The 20722-nt window shown below is 39.3% G+C and overlaps 1 protein-coding gene across 2 annotated transcripts in view; it reads right to left on the reverse strand.

The window, feature by feature from the left end:
* Positions 1 to 2706: 2706 nt before the first annotated feature.
* The window catches only part of LOC126334824 (uncharacterized), a 377818-nt gene continuing 359802 nt past the window's right edge, over positions 2707 to 20722 (reverse strand). For both annotated transcript variants that reach the window (XM_049997482.1, XM_049997483.1), the window contains 2 exons: positions 11522 to 11632; positions 2707 to 3093 (listed from right to left, as the gene is read on the reverse strand). In XM_049997482.1, the coding sequence (XP_049853439.1) occupies positions 3026 to 3093; positions 11522 to 11632 (179 nt within the window). In that variant the 3' untranslated portion in view covers positions 2707 to 3025. The remainder of the gene's footprint in view (positions 3094 to 11521; positions 11633 to 20722) is intronic.

The raw sequence follows: 20722 nt of genomic DNA on the forward strand, positions 1-20722 counted from the left end.
TGGTACAGATTTATTGATGACACCTTCATGATCTGGACTCACAGTGAAGAAGAACTCCAGAATTTCCTTTCCAACCCCAACTCCTTTGGTTCCATCAGATTCACCTGGTCCTACTCCAAATCCCATGCCACTTTCCTTGACGTTGACCTCCATCTGTCCAATGGCCAGCTTCACACGTCCGTCCACATCAAACCCACCAACAAGCAACAGTACCTCCATTATGACAGCTGCCACCCATGCCACAGCAAACTGTCCCTTCCCTACAGCCTAGGTCTTCGTGGCAAATGAATCTGCTCCAGTCTGGAATCCCTGAACCATTACACCAACAACCTGATAACAGCTTTCACGTCCTGCAACTACCCTTCCGACCTTGTACAGAAGCAAATAACCAGAGCCACTTCCTCATCCCCTCAAACCCAGAACCTCCCACAGAAGAACCACAAAAGTTCCCCACTTGTGACAGGATACTTTCTGGGACTGGATCAGACTCTGAATGTGGCTCTCCAGCAGGGATACGACTTCCTCAAATCCTGCCCTGAAATGAGATCCATCCTTCATGAAATCCTCCCCACTCCACTAAGAGTGTCTTTCCGCCATCCACCTAACCTTCGTAACCTCTTAGTTCATCCCTATGAAATCCCCAAACCACCTTCCCTACTCTCTGGCTCCTACCCTTGATACCGCCGCCGGTGTAGAACCTGTCCCGTGCACCCTCCCACCACCACCTACTCCAGTCCTGTAACCCGGAAGGTGTACACAATCAAAGGCAGAGCCACGTGTGAAAGCACCCACGTGATTTACCAACTGACCTGCCTACACGGTGACACATTCTATGTGGGAATGACCAGCAACAAACTGTCCATTCGCATGAATGGACACAGGCAGACAGTGTTTGTTGGTAATGAGGATCATCCTATGGCTAAACATGCCTTGGCGCACGGCCAGCACATCTTGGTACAGTGTTACACCGTCCGAGTTATCTGTATACTTCCCACTAACACCAACCTGTCAGAACTCCGGAGATGGGAACTTGCCCTTCAGTATATCCTCCCTTCTCGATACCCACCAGGCCTCAACCTCCACTAATTTCAAGGTGCCGCCGCTCATACCTCACCTGTCTTTCAACAACTTCTTTGCCTCTGTACTTCCGCCTCGACTGAGATCTCTGCCGAAACTCTTTGCCTTTACAAATGTCTGCTTGTGTCTGTGTATGTGCGGATGGATATGTGTGTGTGTGCGCGAGTGTACACCTGTCCTTTTCTCCCCCTAAGGTAAGTCTTTCCGCTCCCGGGATTGGAATGACTCCTTACCCTCTCCCTTAAAACCCACATCCTTCCGTCTTTCCCTCTCCTTCCCTCTTTTCTGACGAAGCAACCGTTGGTTGCGAAAGCTAGAATTTTGTGTGTATGTTTGTGTGTCTATCAACCTGCCAGCGCTTTCGTTTGGTAAGTCACATCATCTTTGTTTTTAGATATATTTTTGCCGCGTGGAATGTTTCCCTCTATTATATTCATGGTTAAAATGATAAGAATATAATAATATAGGAAAAGACAGAATGCTACTTACTGAAAAGAAGATGTGTCAAGTTGCAGGAAGACACAATTAAAAGACACTTACATAAAGCTTTCAGCCACACCCTTAATCAACAAAAGAGAAATGTTTATGTTTGTTTGTGTGTCTATCGACCTGCCAGCACTTCTGTTTGGTAAGTCACATCATCTTTGTTTTGAGATATATCATTTTAACCAAACGTATAACACAAGAGATACAAAAATAATGGGTTGATATTACATCACTGACTCCAAAATATATGGGAATGACAATATCCAACAAGTTAATGGGCAAAAACATACTTAATATGATGAAAGAAATTTTGATAATGAAGCTACAGCAGATTGTGTGGGAAAAATGTTACTGTTCAGTAGAAGAATTCATAGAGGGTGATATGATAATATGAGCAACGGGTAATTAAATGTTAGATTTTATTGTATGTATGCATAACAAAATTGTGTTATTATTATTTTGCTATTTGTTAACATCAGCTGTTCTTAGCTTATGGTGAATTTTACCACAATTTGACATGTCTCCTGTACCTGAATCAGATGATTTATATTATGAATGTTATGCGATAAATAAACCACAGTTCACAATTTCCTTTGTTTAGGTATCACATTTTATCATATATGAAGTCAGTTAGTCACTCAATCAGTCAGTAATGGAATCCTACGTGAAAAAAGGCACACACTGTAAGCAGGTAATATATTTTCAACTCTCTTACAATGATTCAAGTTCTCTTTGTATGATTACACTTCAGTCCTCAATTGTTTCTCTGCCTTCCCAGGTGACACATGTGACCAAGTTTCTCCTCTCAAATTAATATATTTGCCTTCTCCACAATCTCTGACAGTTGGTACCTTGTGTCAAAAACACTCTGTAGATATAAATTCACAATTTTGTATTACAATAGCACCAAGGACTATATGCATGTTTCTTATCCATAAGTGATGATGTCCTGAATGTAATTCTAAGCAAATATCATTAAGCTTTATGTCATTTTTATTTCAGTATAAAGAATTCATTGTTTTTGACACTCCCAATGGCAAAAATAGAGTTCTTGAGTTGTTCATCTTTCAGACAAAAAATTAGAAGACAGAATTCTACTTTTGGTTTTCCAAGCCAGATAACTGCATTTGATATGAAATAAAATATTTAAATATGCCAAACTGGTTTATTTATTTATTAGGATATGGATCCTTACATGCTTTAACCAGAAAAACCACAACTGTGCTTCAATGATATACCCAACAACATAACATATTGCAACTTAAACTAAGAATGTATATACCACAGTTTACTAACAGCTGATCAGAGATAATATACCAGCAACATAACATACAAGATTACTTTAAATTCTTTTCATATTCCACAAATGTTCTATGGATGATTACATTTTAACCTTCATTATAAAAGCTTTGATAACTGTGTGCATTTCATAGATGACACTCAGTAGTCCTATTCAAAAATATTACACTTTGAACTGTTTATAGTTGGTTAAACTGTGCTTAAGTATCACATCTGGTGTAGCAGGCATATCTGAAACATTCAATCAATTTTTTCAATGAATTTATTATTTCAAAATAGTGTTTGAAAAATTTATCATTCACAACAAAAATACATTTAACAGACAACTTTTTCTGTGAATAAGACATGTCAAACTAGATAAAAATGGAAGGCAAGTTTTTCTGTTCGCTTCCTGCAAGAGGCAATGGTCAAACGAATTCTTCACAATATCCTTTCTGTTAGCAATGCTAGTCCCACAAGATAACAGGAGAACTTCTGTGAAGCTTGGAAAGTAGCAGAGAGATACTGGTCGATCCAGTAGAGCCGGTCGCACAAGGTATACAGGAGAACTTCTGTGAAGTCTGGAAAGTAGCAAGGAGATACCGGTGGAAGTAAAGACATATAGTCTGTTGTAAAAGCCATTTTAATCATAGAAATATTGATGTGAACTTAAATTGATCAAAAGAAATTACAGTAATTTGTGCTATTAGTATTAGTGATGAATGCTACTGTGTTTCACTGACCAAAATTTTGATAAGTAGGTTTGAAAAAATTTAAGTACCTGGAACTTAGGATTTATCTGTTATATATATATAAAACTAAATGCTATCTTATGCAGAGGTTCATGATTTCCTACACAAATAAAGAAAAATGTTACATTTAAATCTTTCTTAAACCAAGGGAAAAAATAAATTATGAGAAGGATAGTCGCTACTCACCATATAGCAGAGCTGCTCAGCTGCAGATAGGCATGACAAAAAGACTGTCACAAAATGATCTTTCGGCCAACAAGGACTTTGTCAAAAATAGACAGCACACACACACACACACACACACACACACACACACACACACACACACACACTAAAGATGCAGTGTATGCACTTACAAATTAACTACTTGAATGTCTAAATCAAAAAATGATAGGAATTGGTGTTTTCTGCAACTTATCAAAGGCATTTGATTGTGTACATCACCACATTTTCATACAGAAAGCCAAACTACTTGGAATAAGGAGTGTCGCAGGTAACTGGCTGCAATCTTATCTTCAGGAAAGAAAACAGAAAGTAATTTTAAACAGCTCAGATGAGTCAAGGGATACCTCTGCTCGGTCTGAATGGACTTCTATTAGTTGTGGTGTGCCTCAAGGCTCAATTCTTGGGTCACTGTTGTTTTTTTATGTTTATAAATGATTTACCATTATGTGCAAGCCTGCCTTGCAAATTTACTCTTTTTGCTGATGATACCACCATCTTCATGAGTGGAAAATCAGATGTTAATTTCGAGGAGTCAGTAAACAACATACTCTCTGAAGTGATTAACTGGTTCAGTGTTAATGGTCTCTCTCTAAACTCAAGTAAGGTAAATTTTATCCAGTTTCACACAAAAACAAAAAAGTGAGAGAAATAAATGTAACATGTGGAAATCAACCAATAGAAAGAATGGATGTGTCTAAATTTCTTGGAGTACATATTGATAGCAAAATGAACTAGTCCTTCCATATACAACAGACCATAAAAAAATTGAGCTCTGCTATGTATGCTATCAGAATGATGGAGATTTAACCACTATGAAGTCCGCACACTATGGATATTTTCACTCTGTTATGTGTTACAGAATTATCTTCTGGAGAAATTTAGCTTTGATAAAGAAAATTTTTGTGGCCCAGAAAAGGGCTATTAGAATTATGTGCAGAGTACCCCCTAGGACATCATGCCATAACTTTTTCAAAAAGCTGCAAATAATGACCACTGTATCCCAGTACATATATTCGCTGATGTGTTTTGTAATTAAGAACCCTGCAAAATTTCCATCAAATAAGAACTATCACAAATATAAAGCAAGAGGGAAAGAAAATCCTCATTGTAAACTTAAGAACCTGACAAACTTAAGAACCTGACAAAAATTTTTAACCATCTCCCTGACCAGATAAAATGTTTAAGAGAAAATGAATCTCTTTTTAAAGCAAAACTAAAGGAATATTTGTTAAATATGTATGTTTATACATTAGAAGAGTTTTATGATGCAAAAAGGGAAATAGCATTTAGATAGAATTATCCATGTTGTTAACAAAGAAATGTGCTTACAATTTTTCTCCAAATTAAAACATGAAATTTTGTATTAACACTCAAAGAAATCTGCTGTTATATGTACAATATCTGTTTTTCCTCTAAACTTTGTATTAACTATATGCAGTTATGTAGAACATTTTTTATATATTTAATGAAGACTGTATTGTATCTTTTTGTATGTTTGTTGTTTTGTATGTTTGACTTGTTCCACATCTCATGTGACGTGCTCACAATACGAGATCTACAGAACATGAAATAAATAAACACACACACACACACATAACGACATGGTCATGTGTGTGTGTGAGTTCATTTGAGTGAGAGTGTGTGTGTCTGTTGTCTGTTTTTGACAAAGGCGTTGTTAGCCAAAAGCTCATTTTGTGACAGTCTTTTTGTTCTGCCGTTTGTGACTCAGTATCTCTGCTATATGGTGAGTAGCAATTATCCTTTTCATAATACTGTTACATTCTATCCTGGATTTTCCACTGTTAGAAATTGTAATACTTTACAGGGAAAGAAGAAGGGATACAAAGAGAGTAGTAAGATACACTCCAAGCAGTGTCCAATGAGAATGATGATTCAATGGATTTGCAGTAAATTGTTACTGGAAGGGCACTAAAATGTTATGCAGATGGTAAGTGGCAAGCCTGCAATAAGACAAGCATAAAAAATAAATTTCTGGTAGCTGTTGCTTGTAATTTACATGCTAGGTCCAGAGACTGTGAGTACTTCTAAAATTAATTAGTTCCATATTGTCGTTGGCGTTTTGCAAGGAAACAGCTTCCATACATATTATATGTCAACAGCAGATTAACCAGTAGGATTGCAGAAGATACATGGAATTCTGTTGTTTGCTTCAATATGCAGCAGTAAAACTTACTGATCATTTGCCTAACAGCATGCAATATCTGACAGGTAGCAAATCAAGTTTTAAATCTAACTTAAAATTATTTCTCCTGGCAACTCTTTCTATTTCATTAATGAACTTATACTTAAAAAAAAGCCTTTTTTAAGTTTAGATGGGTGGGTGAGACTAAAAATATGTGGTCATTAATGTTAATACTAATCATGTATATACAACCTACAAATAAAGAAAATGACAGACTAAAACAAGAAAAAGAAGCAGTCCTGTGTGTGTTGTATACATCATACCAAAACACAACAAGATTATAACATTGAATTGTACATTAATTCAAGAAAAACAGCTCAATGTGAACATACAAACTAGGAAAACAATGACAAATCCAGTATCTCCAATGATGTCACTATAAACAAAAAAAGCCAAAAATCTGCAGGTAAATATAAATGCAAATTGGTCATGTACAGTAATAGAAAGAAAAGACTATGACAATGCAAGAGAATGAAAATAAGTTTCTAATAATTGACAACTCCCTGTTGAAAAATATTGGTGCCCCAACTGCAAAAACAGTGTGTGACCTGAAATTAGAAGGCAATAACTCAGAGACCTTTGTAAAAATATGGTAAATTCAAAACATGCACCTACAGAACCAGATCCAAACAAAAATTGATTACAACGGTGTTTTTGAACATGTTGGAATGTACTCATTAAGAAGCAGCATTTGAGTGACAAATATATCTCAAAACTAAAGTGTGCTACCAATGAGCAATGTGGTACTCGTGAGGCTATCTTCATAGGCCAAAACAAATTTCTGTGTGAAAACTACCTAGTAAAGGACAGAATACATTTAAACAGACTGGGGTCTGTAATGTTCAGTAGAATGTTTACAGGTATATGTAAAATCATTAGAAATAAGAGAAACTAATATGGGATGATGGGGATGAAACACTAGTAAACCTGACTCCTACAATTTAGAGAAACAATGAAATAGAATATAAGAAAACCACAAAGAAAGAATCAGGGCTTTCAAATATAAAAATAATCCACCAGAACATACAATACATCAAAAATGAGGAACCTTAATCAGAAGCAAAAATGAATAAACTCCAGATATTCTATAAGGTGTACAACTTTGCTTCCACCGTTTTTTCCCCAACATTTGAGGCTTTAATGAAACAAATTGGTTACACACGTATCATTCAAAGTATTTTCCATCACTGGCCACCACTTTCTCTCATCTTTAGGGCAGTGTATGAATACCGCGTCAAAAAAATTGGTCATCTTTTGAATCGATCCAAAGTGTTGGTCAGCCAGGCCAAGCACCATTGATCTAAACAGGTGATAGTCAGAGGGAGCAATGTCTGGAGAATATGGGGTGGGGTAGGACTTCCCATTTTAATGTTTCCAAGCACGTTTTGACCTCTTCTGCAACAGGGGGTCAAGTGTTGTCGTGCTGCAAAATCACTTGATCATGCCTCTTGCTGTATTGCGGCCATTTGTCTTTTAATGCTCTGTTCAAATACATTAATTGCATTTGATAATGAGCGCCAAGGATCATTTCACTTGGTTGTAACACTTCATAGTACATGACGCTGAGGTGGTCCCACCAAATGCAGAGCATGATCTTGGAGCTGTGAATATTCGGTTTGGGCATCAATGTGGAAGCATGGCCAGGATATCCCTATTGCATTTAGGGTTATTGTAATGAACCCATTTTTTTGTCCCCAATCACAATGAAATGCAGAAATCCTTTCCGTTTCTGCCTCTGAAGCAACTGTTCACAAACACACAAATGCTGTTCAACACCTCTTGGTTTCAGCTCACACGGGACCCCAAGTTCCTTCTTTCTGAATCATGCCCATAGCCTTGAGACATTTTGAAATGGCTTGCTGTGTCACTCCCACTAATCATGCCAATTCTTCTTGAGTTTGATGTGAGTCTTCACTCAGCAATGTCTCCTATTGTGCATCTTCGAAAACATTCTCTCTTCCATAACTATGCCAGCTTACAACATTAAAATCACCATTTCTGAAGTGCTGAAACCACTCAAGACATGTTATTTCACTAATAGCGTCCTTACCATATGTACTTGTGAGCATTTGATGAGACTCAGCCGCTGTTTTCTTCATTTTGAAACAAAACAGTAACACATCCCACAAATGATGATAATTAGGCTCGTAATAGACATTTTCAATCAAGAATAACTCTATGATGCAAGCACAAATTGACTAATGTTTGAATGAGGTTATGTTGACCGAGGTCCAAGCTAATTGCCTGACATCTGTGATCTGTTTGTTTCAACCGCTACTTACCGTTGTCGCCACCTACCGGCAAACGGCAAAAGCAAAGTTGTACACCTTGTAGCTCTGACAGAACATGGAAATTCAATGAGCAAGAAATTTTAAATTTTACAGTAGCAAATTATAATGTAATTTCTAGCCCATGTAGATAGAATAGCAAGTGTGCAGAAGCCGCAATACTAACTCATAACAACATCAACAGAAACTATATAAACAGTCTTACCGGCCAATGTGGCCGAGCGGTTCTAAGCGCTACAGTCTGGAACTGCGCAACCGCTACGGTCACAGGTTTGAATCCTGCCTCGGGCATGGATGTGTGTGATGTCCTTAGGTTTGTTAGGTTTAAGTAGTTCTAAGTTCTAGGGGAATTATGACCTCAGACCTCCATAGTGCTCAGAGCCAAACAGTCTTGACTTAAATAAAAAATATAATACTGAAAATGTGGCAGAAATAAGAGGCCAAAACATTAATTTAAGTAGTTCCTCACTGTACATCCTAAACATCTACAGAACACCAAATGAATGCATGGACACTCACCAAAAGCTGTGGAGAACTCTTACATATCATTCTAAGGAAAAGCCGTGCACTTATACTACTATGTGACCTAAACATAATGGAAGTAGGGAACTTCTTAACACAATGAAAATGTATGGCTTAAACAGTGCAAAATCAAATCCAACACACAAAACTGCAAACACATGTACACAAATACATCACATACTCACAAATCCATGTGACTTTCAGCGCAAAAGTGAATTCATAGAAACAGCTCTGTCAGACCATGATACAAGCCAAATATGCTTAAATCATTCACTGCACAACAAAGGTATCAGAAAATGGGAAAAATGAAGCCTTAGTGAACAAACTTAAAAAAGAATCATGGGAAACACTGGGAACAGATTCTCCACTGGATCATAAAAAGAGACATTTTACAAATACCGTTTCCTACTATCTGAATATAATATACTCAATAAAAATGACTAATACCAAAACCACAAATAAAAATAAAAATGTTTAACAAAAGGTATTTTAGTCTCTAGAGACCAGAAAAAAGGCATAGGATACACAAAACTGGAAATGATGAGAACTTTATAGAACATTACAAAAAATATACATTCCAAAGTACTGCAAGCAGCTAGACAAGAAGCTGCAAAAACTTATATCAGTAATGCTGACAATAAAAGCAAGGCCTGTTGGTCCTTTATACAAGGGTTGTCCAGAAAGTAATGCACCACATTTTTTTCTTCAACAATTCTTTGTAGCACATAATGAGAATTACACACATGAATGAATGGTATTTTATCTACACATCCTATTTTTCCACGTAATCCTCCTCCTGTTCTATGGCCTTCCTCTAGTGCAAAACAAGATTTTGTACATCCTGTCATTACCAATCCTTCTCTGGAGGCAGAGCCAGTGCTTCACTGTGTGAATCACCTCCTAATCATTCTTAAAATGTCTCCCACGAATGGCATCCTTTAGAGGCTCAAACAAGTGGAAATATGAGGGGGCTAGGCCAGGGCTGTATGGTGGATGGGGTAACACTGTCCAACCCTGCTTTTCGATATGTTCAGCAGTCCTCAAGCTTGTGTGGGGCCGAGCGCTATCAAGTTGTACCAAAACATCTTCTGGGTTGCTGTGATGCCGAAGTCACTGGAAGAGCGTCTTGAGTCTTGTTAATGCGCTGACATATGCTTTTGAATTAATGGTACCACCTCTTGACACCACATCAATGAGAAACACACCTTCACAGCCCTGGAACACGGTGGTCATAATCTTACTGACAGAAGCAGTTGCTTTGAATTTTTTCTTCTCTTCAGAGTGGGAATGGTGCCATTCCATCAACAGTTGTTTTATTTTGGGCCCAAAATGGTGAACCCAGGTTTCATCACCAGTCACAATCTGGGACAAGAAGCCTTCCCCCTCAGATTCAAAATGTTTTTTCTGTGCAATTTGTGATCCACCATTAGACACCACGGGACCTATCTCACACACACTTTTGAATTTCAAAGAACACAGATAACTGTGTCCACACTTCCTCCACTGATTGGCAGATGCAGCATCACGTCGTAATGCATCTGTCCCTGCAAATGACAACATCAGCTCGCTGCAACATGTCAGGTGTGACAGTCGTGGATGGTCTCCCCGACTGCTGCAAATTGTGGAATAACTAACTGTGCTTCTCTCAACAGAAGATGATCCACAGACTTTGCACAAGTGTTTGTGAATTTCTTTCTCTGGAATGAGAAATTTGATTATGGCACATTGCTTGTAACGTACATCACCTACAGAAGCCAGTTTGAAACTGTCCTCTAACTACACTATCTGTTGGGAGTGACAGAAACTCGTCACGTTCACTCAGGAGATGTCAAATGTTTCCCTCGTAAGGCCCTTAATGACATAACATGAGAAGCCTAACTCATTGTAAAGAATCATTGTCCTCCTATTGATTTTATTCATAGGACTGACATCTATCTGTCTGTAGACAACTTCATTCACAAGTTTAGAAATCTTCTTATTGCAGTCCACACATGCCATTATGACCACAGTATTGCCCTTGTCAGCTGGCACAATCAGTTTTTTCCCAATAGATATCTCAGTGCTACTCATTCTTTCTCTGAGAATTTGGGTCTCGGCATTGGTGCCTGGATAAGTGGTCTATGGGTTTTGCAGTGAAGCACTTCTGATGCTTCCAGTGGCTCTGAAGTTATAACATGCCCCACAGAGATGATGTAAGCTACTTTAGACAGCGTTTTGGACTTAGACCCTTAGCAAAAATCTTCACTGTATCCTCATCAAGATGTTTGTCAGTGAGATTAGTTTTGCTTTCTTGTATGCAGACATTTTCAACTACAGTTATTCTGCTTGCGACCATGTCATATTGTCAACCCATTCCCAAGTATCTGACATGCGAAAATAGAGGTGGACGAGCTCTTTTGTAGTGACATCTATAAGTTGTCAGGTGTCACAAATTCTCTGTGTATAAAATGGAAACAATAGTTTGACTGTACACCCTGAAGCACACCATAAATCATTTACACCAAGAAGTCTCAGAGATCAAATCAGAGTTAATGTAAATTGCAAGACTCTTAATTTCAAAATTTTTGGAAAGAGAATAATTACAGTTTCCATTTTTAGTATGATTCATAACACATAAAACATCCTCAAAAACTTTACCGAAAATTTTACTTTAATTAATAAAGGGTAACAGTGAATTTGAATAAACTTACCCATTTGGAACCATTCAGTGGTGTTTTCAGCATCTTGTCGTGCTGAATTCAAAGCATGCCTTATAGCAATAGGCAGTGCTATGCTCATACATATTGGTGGCTCACCAGTTGCTAAAAACAAAATTAATGTAATACTTTATTTTTCAGAGAGTAATGTGAAAAAATAAGTTGTGTGTGTTTCAAACATTAACACCTAATTTATAACATTACAAGAAGAGAACAGTCAAAACATTTCAACTTTCTGTGGAAGATGAAATCAAACAATGGAGAGTCCATGATAGAAAAATAGCAATATCGAAAGGACAGATTGCTACTCAGCACATGAAGAAGGTATTGAATCACAGACGGGCACAATAATAAGAGTGCTAGAAATATTTCAGCTTTTGGACAAAATCCATCTGCAGAAGTACAAAACATACACACAGTCACAACTCTCGAGCACAGGTTACTGCCTCCAGAAACTAGAGCGTAACTGACTACATTTGGTGTGAGCAGCAATAACGAGTGTAAGTAAGAGGTGTGGTGTGGCTAGAGAGGTGGACTCCGGGTAGGGTTGGGGGAAGGTACTACTGCTGCCTGTGGGAGCAAACATGGATATGATGGGGACAGGATAGTGCTGCTAGGAGCAACAACAGGATGCTGTGCTTGGGGAGAAGGAAAGGGAGAGGAAATATGTAGAGAAAGGGAGGGACCATGTATCTTTGTTGACAGAATAAATGTGAGTAGTACTGGAGTGGGAGCTAGAGAGGGGTAGGCACGTGAGAGACAGACCGGCAAAGGATGAGGTCAGGGGGTTACAAGAATGAAGGATATGTTGTTGGGAGAGTTCCTACAAAGCAGTCTGTGAAGCACATCATGTTGGGAACTTCCAGAAACTGGGTGCTACAACTGTCTCTTGGCCACTGTTTAGCAGTGGCCATTCATGAAGACAGACAGGTTGTTATTTGTCATACCCATACAGAACGTGGCACAGTGGTTGCAGCTAAGTTGGTTTTCATAAGTGGCCCTTCCTTTGATGGGGTAGGAGATGCCCCTGCCAGGACTAGATGGGACATGTCTTGCATTTAGGTCTATTGCAGCAATATTAACCATGTGGCAAGGGGTTTCAAGGAAGAGGGGTGGAGTAGGGATGTACAGGGATATTGTATAGGTTGGGTGGACAGTGGAATACCACTGTGGGAGGGGTGGGGAGGATATCTCTCATTTCAGGGCATAGAGAGGTCATCAAAACCCTGGTGGAAAATGAGTTTCAGTTGCTCCAAGCCTGGAGATTACTGAGTCACAAGAGGAGAGTGCTTTTGTGGTCAAACAATGGATATCTAGGGGATGGAAGGTGATTGATGAGACAAGGCACAGGGTATTTGTTTCTGGACAACAATGGGAGGATAATTTCATTCTGTGAAGGCTTCAGTGAGACTCTTGGCACATTAAGAAAGGGTTGTCATTACAGATGTGAGAGCTACTAGTGTATTGAATTGATTTCTTGTGTGGAATGGATGGAAGCTTTCAATGTGAAGGTGTTATTAATTGTTGGTAGATTTGATGTGGACAGAGGTACTGATGTAACCATTCTTCAGGAGGAGGCTGACTTCAAGAAAGATGACTTGTTGTGGAAGCAGCATCAAACTGCAGTCCATGGGCTGCATGCAACCCTCACAAGTATTCATGTGGCCAACAGTACTCTGCTGTATTTTATTATCATATAAAGGTAGCAATTATTAGCCCAATCCACAAATGCCAACTAATGTTAAGAGCTTCTTAAGAGTGTAGTTTTTCTGATCAGTAACAAACAAAAATACCTACAGAGACAGTAATATTTTAATATGAGCTTAATTTTAACTGATGCTGGTGTATTCGATCATGAGATAAGTAAAGTAAGAGAGGTGGAAGCAGTGTGACCACTATGGTCACTTCTGTGTCAAAGTTAATACCTTATCAGCTGATCATTATGTGTTGTATACACTCTTGAGTTGTCAGTATAGGCAGGCAAACAACAAACTATTCCCTCTTTCACATCCTCTAACCCTGTAGTGATCACACTACCGTATTTACTCGAATCTAAGCCCCACTCGAATTTAAGCCACACCTGAAAAATGAGACTCGAAATCAAGGAAAAAAAATTTCCCGAATCTAAGCCGCACCTGAAATTTGAGACTAGAAATTCAAGGGGAGAGAAACGTTTTAGGCCGCACCTCCAAATCGAAACAAAGTTGGTGCATTTTAATGAGAGACGATTTAGGTCTAATGAATGATGATACAGCTACAGTAGTTTGGTTCGAGTTGTAAGCATAGCAGTTAAGCTTTACCAGGTAGCCATTGCTATGTGTCAGGTGCTCCATCGGTATTTATACAGGTACCCTTCCTTTTTCTCATGCTTTGTCTGGTTTAAATTGATTGCTTATTTTTCTTTGATCCCATAAGTGCCGTTCTCTTTGTTATAGGTGTTTACGCCACTCTAACCTGAAAATGCATTACTGTACTGTGTCATGCATTGTTTGTCGCATTCTGATAATGAGTGTTTACAGCCTGTTGCCGCTCGTGGCATGCCTTGCTTTTATGTGCGCTACCGCCGCTTACAATTGGGGGGGGGGGGGGGGGGGGGAGAAAAAAAAAAAAAAACAGAGAGAGAGAGAAAGGAATTGTCTCATTAGCGAAACAATGGCAAGAGACTGCTATTTGTTGTTACTTACACTGCTGCTTTCTTTGATAATGATCAACAAGAACCAAATTATAGACTCCATATGATAGAAGATGTTCTGAACGAGAGTTTAGCGAAAATTTTTCTCTGTTTGAAAATCTTTGCAGACGCCTCTTTAGTACATTACATTCTGCACAGAAATTAGTCATCTTAGATTTAAAAATCTAGTCAATTATCGTGCTTCATAACTGACTGTATCACTATTAGGAATAAGAATAATACGAATATAAACATGACATGATATTTATATTCTTCCGCGTTTGCTGTTGTCTCACTCTAGTTTCGTAGTTTATTAGGCAGACATGATTTAAATGAGATAGTAGCAAACACGAAGGAATACATGGAAAAATGTTTATATTCGTATTATTCTTGTGGTGAAGACAATACTGCATGAGATTCACAATTCATAAAATTTCGTATTAGCAACTATCTCTTCTCACAGGTAGGAAAAAATTCAGAATGTGGAATTGGCCATATTGACAAAAACCCCAAACAGTCTTGCAGAAAAAAAGCTCGTCTTCCACCTTTTTTTAAATTTATTTACTGACGCAGAGGTTTGGCACCAGTATTTATCTTTGTGCCTGCAAAGAAGCAGAAGTTAGTTGTGGCGGCACCTACCAACATTTTTCAGAACTTCCGCTTACTTTGGACTCGATTCTAAGCCGCAGGCGGTTTTTTGGATTACAAAAACCAGAAAAAAGTGCGGCTTAGATTCGAGGAAGTACGGTACTTACACCTCTCTTACTTTACTTATCTCATGATCAAATACACCAGCATCAATTAAAATTAAGCTCATCTTAAAATATTACTGTCTCTGTATTTTTGTTTGTTACTGATAAAGAAAACTACAACTCTTAAGAAGCTCTTAACATTAGTTGACGTTTCTGGATTGGGTTGTTAGTTGCTACAAGCTTATTATTATAAAATACAGCTGAGAATCATGGGCCACATAAATACTTATTAGGGCTGCATGCAGCACGTGGACTGCGGTTTGATGACAACTTATCTAGATGCCCCAGGTTAGAGTGTGATGGCACCATGCAGATACCAATTGCTATACCATGAATTTGTTTGTAGGTGATACCCTCAAAGAAGAAGTAATTGTGAGTGAGGATATATGAGAGTGGCTTGAAAAGTTCTTGGAACAGAATAGAGAAAAGTACATATATCACTGAAACTTCTTTTTAATTTTTTAGTGTAGTCTCTTTGTATATTAATGCCTTGATCCCATCTCAAAAATCAGTTTCCTTCAGGTCTGCAAAATAGTTGTCAGCTCCGCCCATTAATTCTTTGTTTGAATTGAATCTTCATCCACCAAGAAAAATTTTCGCAGCGCCCGTCTTGCAGATAATTTTTTCATTTCTAATTCTTCAGTTAAAATGTGATATACCCTTTTAAAGGACATCTAGCAAGCATGAGTAATTTCATGCACTTTCAATCAGCAATACTCCATAACCATTTTGTGCATTTCTGCAATGATTTCTTGAGTAGTGACACATCTTCGCCGACCACTGCATGGGTCATCATCTAAGCTCTCCTGACTAAATTTAAATTCATTTGTCCACTTGGCAACAGTTGAATATGAGGGAGCAGAGGCCTCCAGTGTATTCAGGAAATTGGCATGAATGTCCTTTGCCTTTCATACCTTTCTTTATGAAGTACTTAATCACTGCTTGAATCTCAGTTTTTTTCTATCTTCACAAATCACTACTCGGGAACAACAACATAGCCATGTCACCACCACAGCTCTCTTCCAAGAATACCAATGTGGCACGTATTTACAGGAAATAGTCCAATGAATATCATGTGAACAATATCATTGTACTAGTGCTGACCTCTCGTGGTGATTCTGAGAACTTTTCAAACCACCATCACAATTGTCATGGTGACCACGTAGGAGGTAGTAACTTTGGAGTCAGTTAGTGGTGGGGAAAGGTAGTGATCAGTAGTGGCAGCAAGCCCATGGGCATTGCTGGGTGTTAGTATAGAGGGAAGTGGCATTGAGATTGATTAGCAGTGTGTTGGGCAGTAAAGGAATAGGAACTGCAGAGAGTCAGTGGTGGGAAGGGTTGGTGTCTTTTATATGGGAGGGTAGGTTATGTGTGATAGGATCAAGGTATTGGTCTGCAAGAGCAGGGATTCTCTCCGTGAGGGCACAGTAACCAGCCACAATGGGGCATCATGTGTGGTTGCATTATGAACTTTAGGAAGTTTGTAGAAGTTGGGAATGTGGAGAATGGTAGGGGTGAGGAGAGAGACAGACTCAGGGGAGGGGTTCTCAGCTGGACCAAAGGGTTTGTGGAGTGAATGGAGATCCTACTATATTTCTGGAATGGGGTCACATTGGCAGGGCTTATAGATGGAAGTGTCTGACATCTGGTGAAGTCCATTCACCAGGTCACCCCTGTGTTTAATTGCCACATTGGGGCATCATTTGTCAGCAAGTTGGATTATAAGGTCAAGATCAGTTTTTACATGGTGGATTGCAGTTCTTTCTGTGGATGTGAGGTTGGTTTCCATGTGGAGGGATTTGGGCAATAGTGACGAGGCAATGTTTGAGGTTAGGAAATTCTGTAAAGTTAACAGGGTGTGTTTTGGAGGCAGTGGAGGTGGCTCAGGGTTGGATGGAGGAATGAACTGAATCAGAAAGGGTTCACTACTGGTTTTGGACTGAGGCTTCTCTAGTTCCTAGGTCAAGGGCTTCAGTCTGTCAAATGGGAACCTAGGAATTTGGGATCGCAGAGCAGGAGAATTTTATAGATGGAGAGGCAGTTGTGCTGGGATGTTTGGTCCTGAGATGTATAATTGATGATCAGATGATCCGGGAATTCCATGAGCTAGGCAACAATTCAAGTACAGAATGCAGGACTGGTTTCTGGCTAGTGATAAGAAACTTTTTCGCATAGGTGCAGATGGAATGAACAAGGATCCACAGCGGAGGATAAAAAAATGAGTAAAAATGTGTAAAATTATGTAAAAATATGTGAATATGTCACAAAAATATGAAACAGATGAAGTACAGTAAGAAAGATGAAACCTGAGTGAGTAAGATCTATGGTGACAAACAATAATGAACCAGAATTCAAGTGAAAACAAAACAGCATCAATGTGAAAAAATAAACAAAAGATGATAATAGAGTGAGGTGCTGGTCAGTGGGTGGACGTGTGTGTACAGAGAGGGAAGCACATGTAACTGAATTATATGATGTCAGTTAGGTGCATGTTTGAATGAGAGACGACAGTTGTAAGGTAATGGATGCAGTGATGTACATGTGGTGTAGGAAGATACATGAAAACGTGAGGGTGAAGGAAGATAGTATGATCAATTTGAAGATCCTGGGATAATTTATTGGCATGAAGAATGTGAAACTCTTGATGCTGCACCAACAATACGCATGAGAATGTAGACATGTGATGCATATTTTGCCTATCTTTCTGTGCCACACTTAGATCTCATTACATTTTCTCTTCAATTTTAGCCTTTCTTAATTTTATTACAGGCCCTACTCAGTCAAGTTTACCCTTTTTCCATGTACTTAATGTATTTCATCTTTTTTGTGATTCTTTTCATGTCTTTACTTTTTTTATCTTTGATTATGGATCCTTGCTCCTTCGATCTGATCCAATACAGAAAACTTTCCCTGTACTTAGCCTGTTCCTGCATTGTTGCATAGCTCATGGGATCCCTCCAGATGGTCTGACCATCAAACTACCCCTGGTCTGACCATCAAATTACCCCTCTCTGTGTGCATCCCCTTCTTCCACAATGATCTCTATCTGTTTAGATTCCTTCAGTCCACGGCCCTCATCAACCTAGTCCTCCTGAACCATATAAATCAGGCCCAAACATCCTTGCACTACTGCCTCCTCTTCCATAAAATTCTCCTGCTCTGCAGTCCCAAATTTCTGCATACCATCTCCGAGAATAAAGCCTTTGCCCTCCAGAACAGAAACTACAGTAGCATCTACAACCCAACCTCAAAGAACTGCCCAATTTGTTCATCTCATACTCCCACCTTAGACTACCACTATCTACCACCACACTTCCTCAAAACTCCCTCCTGCCACTGTGCAGAAGCCAGGGACTAAACAGACCCACAACACAGTCATGAACATGTCCTCCAAAAGCCTCACTCCCACAGAAATATCATTCCTATCCAAAGGCCACATGCCCAAATTCAACCATGCTGGGCCTCTTAAATGACTTCTCCCAGTCCCTACGCTGGATAAACCACACTTCCTCAAAACTCCCTCCTGCCACTGTGCAGAAGCCAGGGACTAAACAGACCCACAACACAGTCATGAACATGTCCTCCAAAAGCCTCACTCCCACAGAAATATCATTCCTATCCAAAGGCCACATGCCCAAATTCAACCATGCTGGGCCTCTTAAATGCCTTCTCCCAGTCCCTACGCTGGATAAACTTCTTTATCTTTAACGCTACCAGTCAGACTCAATCCTGAATTAACAATGAACCCTTTCTGACACAGGTCATTCTTTCATCCAAACACGATCCACCCCATTGGTCCCAAATCATCTATTAACTTATCAAAATTTCCTAATCTCAAACCTTGCCTCACCATTATTCCATAATAACATCGAAACCAATCCACCATCTAAAAACTGATTCTAAACTTATAATACTATCAGCCAACAAAGTCCCCATCACTGTGGTTATAAGGTGCATGTGGAAGCTCTCTGCCAGCTCATATATACGTCCAACTACATGCCCAGCCAACTTGACCCGTTCCAGAAATCCAGTACGATCTCCACTTGCTCCTCAAATCTTTAGGTCAATCCCATAACCTCTTTCTGACTTTATCTCTCTAACCACTCCTACCACTTCCAGCAGGCCTACCTCCAACAAGCTTCGTAAATTTCATATACCCAACCAGCCAGGACACTACAATGTGGCTGGTTACTGTGCTCCCACAGAGAGAATCCCTGCTCTTGTGGACCAATACCTTCAGCCTGTTGGTTGTAACCTACTCTCCCATATAAAAGACAGCAGGCATTCCCTCCACTGACTCTCAGGGTTCCTGTTCCTTTGCCACTCGGCACTCTGCCCATCAGTGTTGATACCACCTCCCCTAGACTAACATCCCCAATGTGCATGTCCTTGCTTCCACTGAGTGCTACCTTTTCCAACCCCTGACTAGTGCTACTTTTTCCGACCCCCGATTGGCTCAAAACCTACAACCTCCTTTCTGATCACTGTTGTTGTTGTTGTTGTCTTCAGTCCTGAGACTGGTTTGATGCAGCTCTCCATGCTACTCTATCCTGTGCAAGCTGCTTCATCTCCCAGTACCTACTGCAACCTACATCCTTCTGAATCTGCTTAGTGTACTCATCTCTCGGTCTCCCTCTACGATTTTTACCCTCCACGCTGCCCTCCAATGCTAAATTTGTGATCCCTTGATGCCTCAAAACATGTCCTACCAACCGATCCCTTCTTCTAGTCAAGTTGTGCCACAAACTTCTCTTCTCCCCAATCCTATTCAATACCTCCTCATTAGTTACGTGATCTATCCACCTTATCTTCAGTATTCTTCTGTAGCACCACATTTCGAAAGCTTCTATTCTCTTCTTGTCCAAACTAGTTATCGTCCATGTTTCACTTCCATACATGGCTACACTCCAAACAAATACTTTCAGAAACGACTTCCTGATACATAAATCTATATTCGATGTTAACAAATTTCTCTTCTTCAGAAACGCTTTCCTTGCCATTGCCAGTCTACATTTTATATCCTCTCTACTTCGACCATCATCAGTTATTTTACTTCCTAAATAGCAAAACTCCTTTACTACTTTAAGTGTCTCATTTCCTAATCTAATTCCCTCAGCATCACCCGATTTAATTTGACTACATTCCATTATCCTCGTTTTGCTTTTGTTAATGTTCATCTTATATCCTCCTTTCAAGACACTGTCCATTCCGTTCAACTGCTCTTCCAAGTCCTTTGCCGTCTCTGACAGAATTACAATGTCATCGGCGAACCTCAAAGTTTTTACTTCGTCTCCATGAATTTTAATACCTACTCCAAATTATTCTTTTGTTTCCTTTACTGCTTGCTCAATATACAGATTGAATAACATCGGGGAGAGGCTACAACCCTGTCTCACTCCTTTCCCAACCACTGCTTCCCTTTCATGCCCCTCGACTCTTATGACTGCCATCTGGTTTCTGTACAAATTATAAATAGCCTCTCGCTCCCTGTATTTTACCCCTGCCACCTTTAGAATTTGAAAAAGAGTATTCCAGTCAACATTGTCAAAAGCTTTCTCTAAGTCTACAAATGCTAGAAACGTAGGTTTGCCTTTTCTTAATCTTTCTTCTAAGATAAGTCGTAAGGTCAGTATTGCCTCACGTGTTCCAACATTTCAACGGAATCCAAACTGATCCTCCCCGACGTCTGCATCTACCAGTTTTTCCATTCGTCTGTAAAGAATTCGCGTTAGTATTTTGCAGCCGTGGCTTATTAAACTGATAGTTCGGTAA

Source organism: Schistocerca gregaria, chromosome 2 (genome assembly GCF_023897955.1).
Source record: "Schistocerca gregaria isolate iqSchGreg1 chromosome 2, iqSchGreg1.2, whole genome shotgun sequence".
Taxonomy (NCBI): domain Eukaryota; kingdom Metazoa; phylum Arthropoda; class Insecta; order Orthoptera; family Acrididae; genus Schistocerca; species Schistocerca gregaria.